Source organism: Hemicordylus capensis, chromosome 2, assembly GCF_027244095.1.
Source record: "Hemicordylus capensis ecotype Gifberg chromosome 2, rHemCap1.1.pri, whole genome shotgun sequence".
Taxonomy (NCBI): Eukaryota; Metazoa; Chordata; class Lepidosauria; order Squamata; family Cordylidae; genus Hemicordylus; species Hemicordylus capensis.
The window spans coordinates 305,573,867-305,586,476 of NC_069658.1; the positions used below are offsets into that span (position 1 = coordinate 305,573,867).

At 42.4% G+C, this 12,610-nt stretch overlaps 1 protein-coding gene across 8 annotated transcripts in view; it reads left to right on the top strand.

Moving 5' to 3' along the window:
* The window catches only part of ARHGEF3 (Rho guanine nucleotide exchange factor 3), a 245,027-nt gene that overhangs the window by 182,973 nt on the left and 49,444 nt on the right, over positions 1–12,610 (top strand). For 5 of the 8 annotated variants that reach the window (XM_053296329.1, XM_053296326.1, XM_053296330.1 and 2 more), the window contains one exon: positions 6,403–6,681. The exons of 2 other annotated variants lie outside the window; for them this stretch is intronic. In XM_053296329.1, the coding sequence (XP_053152304.1) occupies positions 6,403–6,681 (279 nt within the window). Of the gene's footprint in view, positions 1–4,887; positions 5,009–6,402; positions 6,682–12,610 lie in introns of those variants that run through there. One more of the 8 variants, XM_053296336.1, reaches the window with a different exon arrangement.

Genomic DNA, 12,610 nt, shown 5'->3' on the forward strand with positions numbered 1-12,610 from the left:
AGGCAGTGTGCAAGGGAGCAGGGGAGTGGAGCGGGCTGTGACTTGAGGGGTCAGGATTTCCTCTCACAGCTTGGCCTGCTGGCTTCTTTCAAATTTTTTATTTGAAGTTAATTAATCTTTCCCCTTTGACCTAACAGATTAGGTGAGATTATTCCAATGCAAAAATGCAACCACATGCATAGAAAGTGCAAAGGAAAAACTATAAAAATGGGAGGGGGCAGCAGAGCAAAATTGGCCAAGGGTGCCACAACCCCTTGAGCTGGCACTGCCCTTAAACATATCTGCTTTCCAAGGAGAGAGGTGAAGCCTGGCTGGAGGTGGGGGTGGTAATTGACCCTGGAGGGAGGTATTTTGAGACCTCATTTCTCAGTTGGCCCTTGTTGAAGCAAGTTGTTCACTTGGCGGTCTAACCTCTACGGCCTTGCCTTGTTTTACCTTGCTCCTATTGGACCTCATGGCTTCTTGCATGTGATAAAGGAAACAAAATCCTGCATTTCCATTTGGAAATCCACAGGGTGAATGAGAGAACTTAATTAAAATGCTAATACTAATTGTAACCTATAACAACAGCAACAAGAGAAAATCGGCAGCAGCCCAACAGAACACCAAACTGTTGACAGCAGAAATAAATATGATAGAAGTCTGAAAGCCCCATGGAAAATTAAGCCACTGGAAAATTACCACTTTTGCTAAATTCCTAAAACACAACAGGGAAGTGGCAAAGCAGATGCCCTTGGCATGATCCTCTTATGTATTCATACACATTGGAGTGCACCTGCTCAGTTGGTATTTGGGATACTTCTAAAGTTCCTCGTTATGCTCTGGCATCACCCACATGGATGTCTGTTGCAGTGGAAAGTTAGAGTCAGTTCCCTAGTTCTTTTTCAACTGCCATGCTGACTGGACAGATCAGGAAAAAACCTTTGCTCTACAAGAGTTTCTTGGATGTATGAAAAAGGAGAGAGAGGTTTTTATTTGTTTTTTGTTTTTTTGGTTGCTTGATTTATCAGGCTTTATTTTTCCTTTTCGTTCATTAAGTACATATCGAAGTTTCCCACTACTGATGAGCACTACTGAAAGGTCCCATTCCATGTAACTACCCACCATATATCATAGAGGCCACATGGAGCAGGACATGCAAGCAAGCTATTAATATGCAAATACATTAATGGGAAAGGGGTGGTACTTCAGTTGTCCTGGACCCAGATTGCTTAGGGGTTTAAATATTAGCTTTAGGACATCAAATTGGGGCCAATGAAATTCTTTTAATTGGTGATGGTGAGCTCCATATGGCTAGCCCAAATCAATAACTTGTGTTCTGCATGAGTTGTAGTTTCCAGGCACTCATTTTAAAGGCAATTCCACATAGTGTCTGAGTCTGGGTGTGACTAAGGTGTGTATTACTGAAGCCATGTTTTTTCCCCAGAGAAGTGGAGGTGGTGAAGCAAGACCAGTCAGTTATTTACCCATCTAAAGAACTGCTGTCTACCATGTTTGGCTATGAGATTATCCATTTCTTAGCTTAGCAACTGGGTAAGTCTCATGTCCAGCTCATCAGAATATAAACAACATAGAGCAAGATAGAGTAGTTGAATGAACTTTTATCCTTTAATTTCCCTCGGTTGGTTAGTTGATTCTTTACTCTCTTTGGTTTTACCAATAAAACTATCTTTCATGGCTTAAATGAAGAGAAGAATGATGTTAACTTGCAGGTCAAAGATGCCCCATGTGCCTAGATATTCTGTACATTGCTAATCAAAAGAAGAGTACATTTGAAAGGTTGAAAAGGACTGCACCTGGAAGACTGAAGGTCACAGACCTGCCTTTTCTTGTATACCCTTCTGATCCATCTTCTGTAGAAAGGTACTCTCTACCTTGGGGAGATAAATGGTCTATAGAGGACTGGTGGCAGTGATCAGCCTCCTCTTGCATGGCTCAGAGGAATGATTCTAATCAGAAGAACACATAAAACCTGATATAAAGTGGGGGTGGATGGTGGGCAGTCCACCTTCTCAGATGAGCAGTTTCTGACACAAGCTGCCTCTGCCATTGGTTGGAAAAAACATAATTCACATTCTTCAATAATGTTTAATGATACATCCATGTTTGAAAGTGTGTACACATAACACATCTCATTTCATGATCTCTAACATTCTTATAAAGTTTCATTGTTGTTTGGAATATTAGAAATAGACTCAGGGTGATATGAGATATCTTCATGGCTTTCTAACAGATTCCAAAAGTGGGTTTCTCAGAAGTCAGAAGCTATTTTAATTCATTGTTGATGTAGGAAATGGTCTGACCTAATGATTATTAGCATTCCCTGTTTCTGACCTTTCTCAGTAGGCATTCATTCTTGTTGTTGTTGTTGTTGGCTGTTGAGTTGAAATTGTGTTGTATATGCCTAATGTTTCCCTGAAAATGTTTGTCTCAAATGTGTCACTGCTCAACACAACTAAAGGTGTTATGTGCCTGTCATCCTGATCCTAAACATATTTACTTGGAAGCAAGTCTGATGAAGTTCAGTGGTACTTGCTTTCTAGTAAAGATGCTGAGGCTAATATCTTGTGGCTGCAGTCTTAAACATACTTACCAAGGAAACTAGAACAAACTAAAATACTGTCATAAATCACTATATTTGATTTCCAACATGGATATTGTTGTTCTGTTGGTGCAGATAGTTATCTCAAAACGGATGTATGTCCAATTTTATCATATTTATTTCCCACTGGGGAAAAAATATAATTAGCAGCTTACACAAACAATTAGGCAAACACAGTGGCAGCTCATTGCTATTCACTGCTTGAGGTGAATGTCAACAAGCCAGCCTGGCCATCCTCGCTCATTAGCTTTCCATGGGGTGCAAGCGAACACTGATGTGGCCTCCATCCCTGCCTCTCCAACCCAAGCAACTGCCCTCTTCCCCTTTGTCACTGGCCTTAGCTGCTGCTGGCTGACTGTATGGTACCTACGAGTCAGGGTGGAGCACGTCTCTGACAGGGAACCTGTTTTCTCTGTTGGTGCTGTGCTGCTGGGCCACTATTGACACTCTCACTCTCTATTATTACTACTAATTATATACTGCACTTTTCAACAACAAAAAGTTCTCAAAGCAGTTTATGTAGAAAAAGAACAACAAGATGGTTCCTGTCCCTCAAAGGATACTCTCCAACTGTCTCTCTCTTCCCTCCAGGAATAAACTTCTCCAGAGCAGACAATTTTTTCGCTGTAGAGAAGAGAGAGACAGTGCAGAAGACAAAGGTAGAGATAGCAGTAGCAGCTAGCATCACAGTGGCGACTGACTAGATAGCCGCGATTGCCAGAGGCATACTCTACACCAGGCCTGCTCAACTTCGGCCCTCCTGCAGATGTTGGCCTACAATTCTCATAATCTCTGGCTATTGGCTGCTGTGGCTGAGAATTATGGGAGTTGTAGTCCAAAAACAGCTGGGGGCCCTAAGTTGAGCAGGCCTGCTCTACACTGTCTTGCAGGTGCCTGGAATGATGGGGTGGTATGGAGCTGGCATTAGCATGACCCACTCCAGATAATCTGGCTTGGAATGTTGAGAGTTTCCGATTCTGAAAGGGGAAGAAGGCACAGAGGTGGCAGCAGCAGCACAGTTGAGGCAGGCGAGGCAACGCTTGTGATGGTGAGAAGGGCAGGGTGCTTGCACTCACTGCCCTGTGGACACTCACTGCCTGATACTGTCACCTGACCTGACCTCATGGAGAAGCCAACATGCATGCAACTAGACTTAGAATGAGCAACATAGATTCCAGTGTGCATCACGATGCATGTCTGAGTGTAGATGTTTGTTTGTGCTGCATTATTCTCAATAAGATGCAAATTTGAATGCACATGCCTTCACAGCTAGTCAACATGCATGCGTTGATCCTGTGTATCAGTTTATGCAACTGCTTTTTTGGTGCAGGACAAGCTCCAGTGTACATAGAAGTTGTTCCAAAAACAAAAGCATCCAGAACTCTATATTGCTTTTGAATTTTTATTGAAACTGTAGATTGTCCTTTAATAAAGCTACAACATCATAATCCTGTTGAAGTGATCCTTCATCTTTAAACCAAATAATGTTTAACAGTGCAATGACCTAATCACCAGTAAGAGATGCAGAATATTTCCAGTGAGAAAACTTCCAGAAATGTAATCTTTACTCATTATCCTTGTTCCCTAGACACTTTTTTTTGTCATTCAGTTTCCATATTCTCACTGCATTAAGAGGGCCCCATAGCACTTCCTTTTCATGTTGTCCTTTGGTAAACAGCAAAAGAAATCCATTGACTTCATGGGCTAACACACACACACACACACACACACACACACACACACACACACTCCCCATAATGCATTATGCAGAGCTATTTTTCCACTTTCTTTTGTACTGCCTAATAACTGGAGCACAAACTAACTATGAAAACAAACCTTTCCTCTGCCAAATTGGAAAAAGCAACAATGTGGACTAATAAATGTGCACAATAATTGTGTATGTATGGCTCATAGTGTATGGTACTATTTCTTTTTCTAGACAGGCATTAATTTGGTAAGTACTGTACATATAATTTTGTTACTGGGGGCATAAACATATAATAAAGTTTGACCTACCCCGCCCCCACTGCAGAAACGTCTTCCATATTTTACATGCCCCAAAGCCAAACTGCATGCTCAGAAAAAAGCATGCAGCGCAGCCTGTGCGGGGCTGTGCGTTCCAGAAAACAGGTGGAGGAACTGAAGTGAACACTCACTCACATTAAACAAATAAAATAAAACCTCCTTCCCATAACATAGCATGTGACTTGGAAGCTGTGATGGAGGACATGTGTCACTTATCTTCTTTCTTTCCACAGTTTAGAAAATTGAGCAAAATAGGGGACATGCTATGGGGGAAGATATGGAAGTTATTCTCAAATTGTGAACTACACCTTTCCTAAGGCAGGCAGAGTTGCAAGAATTTCCTCTTCACACAATACTGAGAAGGAACAAAAAAAGAGATGTGTGAGTTGCTGCTCCATGGTATTGTGAGAATTGCCTCATTAAGTGATTGCTCAAGATAGCAAGCCATGGTGAACATATATTAAAGTGGTATGATGCAGTGTGCACTAATCAACAGAATATTGTTACTGAAAGGTGGCAGTATCATTAACCATATTGGATCCAGATGTAAGAGCTCAAATCTGAGTCAAATCAGTCTTGGTGTGTAAAATTATAGTCATTGAGTAGGGTTCAGAACAGCATCCTCTCTAAAAGCTTTGTTCAGTGCAATAGTGAAGTGCTTTTAATATAACTATTGTAATGGTTTCTACATTAGGGAATGAACCGATTCAGCAGTCCTTTTCCAGGCGACTGAACTGGTTTGGTGGGGTTGGGTTACCTTTAAGAAGCTGGAAGGGTGTGCTTCTCCCCCTCACCCGTGTTTTCCCCGCTGGCAATGCTGCCAAAATTGCTGGCGCAGGGTGGCTGTGTACCTTCTTGCTGTCCCTGTTAGCATCAAACCGCAACAATAAATAAATAAAGTGCCCGATGCACGTGTGTTTTGGGCACTTCCAGTTTGATACTGACCGGGGCCCCAAGGAGGTGTGCTGCCACCCCACACCAGCAAATTTGGCAGTGACACTGGTGGGGGGGGGATGTAAGCGCACCCTCTCAGCTTCTTACAAGTAACCCCATTGCCTCCAGTCTGATGGACAGTTCGTGCACTTCCCTATTCTACATTGCTGTGATATATTTAACATAGTGTAAATATCTCAAATTGCAGAAATATTCAGAGTGTCAGTTTACTGTACAAAGTGCTACCACCTCCATGCCATATTTCCCATAGAAACAGCCATAGATATCAGTGGAAGTTAGTTCCCTTAATACGGAAAGGGTGCTGACATTCACATAGTGTGCATAGCTATTGCATTATTCCTCTTATGCATAGGATGTGCATTTATCAAAATAAGTTGCAGTGTAAAGGCACTGAAAGGAGAAATATGGCAATGTGAACTATATCCCCATTATCAAGTATGGAGAGAATCTGAACAAGAAAATGAGAATGCTGAGAATGGTGATTTTCCTTTCATTTCATCAAATTGCACAATGTCTGGTGGATTCTATAAATGTTGCTGACAAATAGCCAGCAATCAAACAACACTTATTTGAAAGATGAGAGCAGAGTGGTGTGTGTTTTCCCCCCCTTATGAAAACAGTACGCTGCTCTTATCAAGTGCTCTGCCCTAGTTTCTGAATGAGTTTTCTGTAATATGCTGTGCTGAGTACTCTGCTGATGTGCACTGAAGTATCTCATCCACTCTCCTCCCACCCTGTGTCAGTGGGCGGATCTCAGTAATGAGAAGTATTGGGTTACACTAGCTTGACACACTCAAGAGCTTTTCTGTTTCCTGTCTCAGTGGAGCGTAAGAGTTGCCTTGGGTAATGCTGTCGGAAGCCTAGTGCAGCACAAGAAGGACGCTTTGATTCTCCAGCTGCTGAGTGTCAGAAAGGTTGCAGGGGGACGGCTTTGCTTTGCTATCACATTTTCTGCGCCAACAGAACCAGCAGTGACATCCAAAACTGCTGTTCCTTCAGCCACGATGGTGGCAAAGGATTATCCATTTTATCTCACCGTCAAGCGAGCAAACTGTGGCTTGGAAGTACAGACAGCGAGCATCTCAGCCAGAGAAACAGAGGTACGATCAGCAAACCTTTTGAGGGGATTTCAGTTCTTGCTTTTCTGTTCCAGACTGGGGCAGGATTACCTACTCAGAATATCAAGTATAATGACTGGTGTCTCATATTTTGTATGCAGAGAAGCTGCACAGTTTTCTTATTTATACTCTGCACTGCAGTAAATCTGATGTTGGAATACCCTTCTGTAGAATAGGATTCATTTTTTGAATTAGTACTTTGGAAATAAATATGCAAATACGTATCAGTAATGTATGTTCAGTGAAATTTATTGTAGTTCATTTCATGGAGAGGTAAAGTTACAAATTCAATGTGTTTTCCCCATTGTTAACAAATCAAGAAATTGAGGCTGCAGTACTTCTATATAGAGTCAAGCACTGAAAAAATGAGTGCTTACTTCCATGTAAATACCTTTAGGATGACTGCTGATATGTTAACCAAGGCTATTTTAAATTCTGTCATTCAAGTAGGATTAAACAATAAATAGCCGTTCTGTATTTACAAATAGTTGCAGAATGTATTAGGTTTTCTCAAAATACTAAAATATTGTAACAATCTAATATTTGGTGGTTTAGTCCTTCATATATGTGTGTGTGGCACTTTAACAAACAGAATGGAGAATTAGGTCCAATGTGTTGGAGTGAGCAGGGAGCGGAAGGGGCAAAATTGCATTTGGGTGATTCTTCAGAGTTTGGAATGTATCTTTATGAGAACTGTATGAATAGAAATCTATGAAATACATGTTTTTAGATTACATGATGCTTTTAGATATGGGGTTGTATGAAATAAAATGTTCATAATGTACTTACTTGTGTATGTTTTGCATAGGTTATTTACAGTACATCCATTATAGTAGTTGAACCAGCATTTTTGCAGAACATAAATACTGAAACAATAAAAATGGATGTCTTGATTCCCAAGGTGCAAATTTTAATCAACATTATTTAAGATTATGAAAATGTTTAATCAGATTAGTTCTGCGGTTTTGATTTCTGTATTCCATAGAAACAGTGGAAGCTGCCTTATACTGAGTCAGATCGTTGTTCTATCTAGCTCAAAATGGTCTACACTGACTGGAAGTGGCTTTCTAGGGTTTCAGTCAGGAGTCTTCCACCAGGATTGAACTTGGGACCTTTTGCATGCAAAGTAGATGCTCTCTGCTGCTGAGCTATGGCTCCATCCCCTAAGTTTTAGATAAGCAAAAATGTATGACAGAAAAAGTCCTCTGCTATTCTATAGAATGTTAAAGAACAGTTGGGAGGCTCACCTCTTGAATAGTGTGAACTTTTTCATAATAGATACAAAAGAAGATGCACACAGCAATTAAAATGCCATTTTGATAACACACATTTGATATAAAATGCTTACTTACAGAAACGTATTTGCTGAGAGGTTGTAAATAGGGACAGTAAAGGTAAAGTTGCTAACTTGGCAAAGAGGCGCCTTTTACCATGGTGATTCTCTTTATTTAGCAGGGGGAGAGTAACTGGCCCTATCCACCCCCAGCACAGTACCTCCAGTGACTGTTCCTGGTGTCATGTTTCTTTTAGATTGTGAGCCCTTTGGGGACAGGGATCCATCTTATTTATTTATTATTGCTCTGTGTAAACTGCCCTGAGCCATTTTTGAAAAGGCGGTATAGAAATTGAATAATAATAATAATAATAAGTTGTGCTGTCAAGTCGGTGTGGACTCCTGGTGACCACAGAGCCCTGTGGTTGTCTTTGGTAGAATACAGGAGGGGTTTACAATTGCCATCTCCTGTGCAGTATGAGATGATGCCTTTCAGCATCTGCCTATATCATTGCTGCCCAATATAGGTGTTTCCAGCCAGAGGGGATTTGAACCAGCAGCCTCTTGCTCCCTAGGCAAGTTACTTCCCCACTGTGCCATTAGGTGGCTAAATAGGGACAATAGTCTGCATTAATTTTAGTGCATTTCATTTTACAATCTAACAAAGACGGAGTGCATTCTACCATGACTTTATGATATAGTATTAGATTATCAAATAAAAGCAGCTTTGAGAATCAGCAATCCTTGGCCTTGAAAATCCCCTGCTTAGTATTAGCTGTAGGCAGCTGAAACTGGCTGAGATCCTTGTCAGCTAATGCATGCACCAAGTTTGCCAATGAAACACTGAAGAAGTAAGAAATGCAGTATTAGCTTTCAGTTTTTAAAACAACACATCCTCATTCCTTCACTCTTCTTGAGTAATTTTATTTTATACTGCTAATAAACAGATGTAAGAAGAGATGTTATATGTTACTTTATGCATGCAGATTTGAACTATCTATGTTAACAATATAAATGAAATACTATATTTGTGTATGTTGAGTGGTAGAAAAGCTGCCATATCATTTGATACATATTGGTGACAAAAGCTAGGGCCAAGGCAAGCATGCACAGTCCTACCTTTTCTGTAGGAGCCCATCCATGGGGTCTAGATGACATCAAAAGGATATAACTGGGGCTTACTACAAAAGTGGGTGAGGCTATTCTTGACAAAGTCTTGGTCACTTAAACCCTGTGCATTAACTCTTTGATGGTTCTAAATAGATTGTTCTGTGTGATTAGTATGAGGGTGGTTTGTATGAGAGTGGTTTGCACTTGAAATGGGAGTGGGGAAGAAGAGGGAAGAAGCAAATGTATATGTGACCACAATTCAGCCAAATCAGCATTACAACACTAAAGATTATGACAACAATTAAGATTTTATTGTGTTATCTAGCTGTAGAAAAGAATTTTCCTTGGGGAAGAAACATTCATTAGTATCAGAACTAAGAGGTAGGGAAGCTAGTGGCTCAGCAGAAGTGTAAGCAGGGCTGTAGGCAGGAATTCAGTAATTTGGTCTATGAGCAACTCAGTCTGAAGGGAACAAGAAATTGCTAGACAGAAAGTCAAGCCAGCCCCAGCAGTTGTGCAAGGCCAGGTGGGACTTGTTGGCTGCTCAGGTGACTTGGTCCCTGCTAAGCTGAAAGCTACAATACACTCTCCAGTCTGTCTGGTGTAGTGCTGCAGAGTTTTGGTTAGCAGTGTCCTCTGCTTGTGAGAGGTTGGGGAGTAAGGCATCTAGTCCTCACTGCTGCAAGATCTGTGGTTCCTTAATAATTTTAGGCTGTTGTGATTCCTCTGGAACTTGTAGACTTTATATTCACATAGAACAGATTTGTAGCTTGTATTATAATGGGTATTTTCAACTGGCCATTAAGGTGTCCATGGTTTTATTCTTCTTTACGCTTAGAAATTCTGTTTTGTCAATGTTAATACTTGGAAACTGGAAAATTCAAGTGATATTTCCACAAATAACAGGTGTGGATATGCTTTTGTTGGAATTCATAATCCTAATGCTCAAATAATAGTCAACCAAATCAGCCAACATACAGACTTGAACAAGCTGTCCCCGTTTCCGAATTTATAATTGATTTTTTATGAATTTAGTTAGTGGCTTTCTTAACAGTTGTGTAGGAAACTGTGTCTCTTTACATACTGTCTGTGGTTTCTGAGGCAGTGCATGTACAAAATTATTCCTTTTTTGATCAGCTGAAACTAGACAATATATAGTAAGAGGTACTAGCTAACAAGTGTACCAAAGCGATATTTGACATCAGTTAATCCAGCTAAAACCAAGAACTTTGAACTCTGTGATATAATAGGATAAGGACTAAACTACTGAGAACTACTTGATGCACTGTAATCTAGTTTCATAATGTTAGTAAGCCTTCAAATTACATTGTGCATTAAGGAAATGCTAATTATGAGACTTGTGGTCTGAATGCTCTTTAAAGTAATGAGCATATTTCTCAGTAATAAAAAAAATATTTTCAGAGGACCTGTATATCTTTAGCTGCAAAAGAAACACCAGAGATACAGGCTGGCTGATTATTGAAACTCTCTGATGGTAACTGAGCGCCACCACAACCTAACTCCTCAGTAAAACAAAGTAGAAATGGCTTCAGTGAGAGGGAACAGGGATTGTTTCACTGTGGCCAGGTTCAGATGTAACACAAACCGGGTGGAACTCTTTGTTTCAGTTTTAAACTGTAAATTATATCACAGATGTTCGTACAACTGCCGTCTGGCAATCTCCAGTTCCAGGAGACAGGAGTCGATCCCAGCAAGCTCCATGGCCAGACTGTGGGCAAAGTGTCGCCATGTCAGTGGAGCAGCTGTGACTAGCCATGATCTCAAAGGGGGCGTGCCAAGCGTGATTGTGCCTCTTCGGAGTGGTCCGCCTGTCCTAGGTATGGAAAGGGCATTTAAATGCCATGGCATGCTAGCAGTTCTTCAGACAGTAATGGTACCATTGCCCACAAGGAGCCCTGCACCCAAATAGTCCCACACAAGCACAATTGGGGTGTGGGCTCGGAGTCACTATTTCCCTGCTATTCAGGGAAGGGAAGGGAACATGATGACTTTCCAGGAGGAGATATGTAGCTGAGGGAGGGCAAAAGATGCTGGGGGGTCTGTTCTGCTGTGACCTAGGATGGTCTTGCGAGGGATCACCCTGGCAAAGCAGTCCATTTAGCCCAAACTGAACTCCAGCTCCATTGGCAGCTTGCTGCTAGTGGGCTTGCCCTCTCACGAGAGGGCCGTCTACTGGGGAGGACCAACGGGTGTGAGCCCTAGGTCTCCATTCGGACTGCATGCTCACGAGTTCAGCTAAACCACCAAAGGGACCCCCACTTGTGTGGGGCCCCCAACTTTCCGTGGTAAAAGATAAAACAGTATCTCTCTCTCTCAACCCCACCCCCACCCCTTCCCCATGAAGCCTTGCATGTACCCAAAGGAGATTTTGACACTCCCTGTGCCATAGCATGGCCTCATGCATGGATGGGGGAAACGCCGGGTACTGGGATGGACCTTTAAACCCTCTCAAAATTCCTGGGTTTGGTCTGGCATTGTGACCACTCTCCCTGTCTTGATGACTGCTGCCAAGTAGTGTGCCCCCTGCCAGCCTGTCCCCAAGGCTTTCCTCCATGGAGCAACTTGGCTCGATTTAGAGCCCCAATGGCCTGTCAGTCTCGTGAGAGAGTGGTCTGTGGGAGAAGGGGATGCTTTGCCATCAGGCATCATGACTGAATTTGCTCAGCAAGTCTCCCCTCTGATGGTCCTTCTCATGAGCTGTAAGGAAGTGTCCCCATGGCTTGGCACTCTCTTGAGCCTGGGTCAGCATGTTCCTTCTGTTCCACTGCCGCTTCTGCACACTTTGAGTACAGCTGACCCTGGTGACTAGCTCTGTTCATACATAAGCCTAGGGAGTGCAAACCTCAAAGGGGAAGGGACTCCCCACCTACTTCAACTTTTCAGTGAAAGGTTCGATAATCCCTGCTTAGGGCTGCATTTTAAACCTGACTCTGGGCACTCCCCCATCAAATGTTCCACTCCCATCACTGTGATGGGGTGGCCCTGCTTATGTTGCCACATGGAGTGTTTGTGCGTGTGCATACATCATTGTTACTTGCTTCCAAGGGAGCAAAGCACTTTGGCCTGTTGGCTTTTCATCCTGCTTGTCGGATATGGGAGTGAGGGACAGAGTGGGAAGAGAGAATACCCCATGTGACTGTGCCACTTGACAGTCTGACAAGCCAGGGATAGGACTTGGCAGCATCCCTGTTGCCGGGCAACTCCATAGCTGAAAGGGTGACAGAAGGGGTGGGGCTGCTGCTTGGAGAGGTTGCCAGCAAGAAGTGCTGCAGGCATGGAGCAACCATGATCCTGGGCAAATCTGTGCCACTGCCTCTATGGCTGCGATTTGAACATTGGCACGAAACCGTGGTTATGGTGGTGTCCAGGTTTGGACATAACGCTTAGGTGATGAACCTTTGTACAAACAGAGGGCTCAGATTGGAGTTTGGCAAGGCAAATTACAGGTTGCTTTCAGCCTGAAACCGCAGTTTCCCAAATTCAGATGACATACTGCAGTTCCAACCT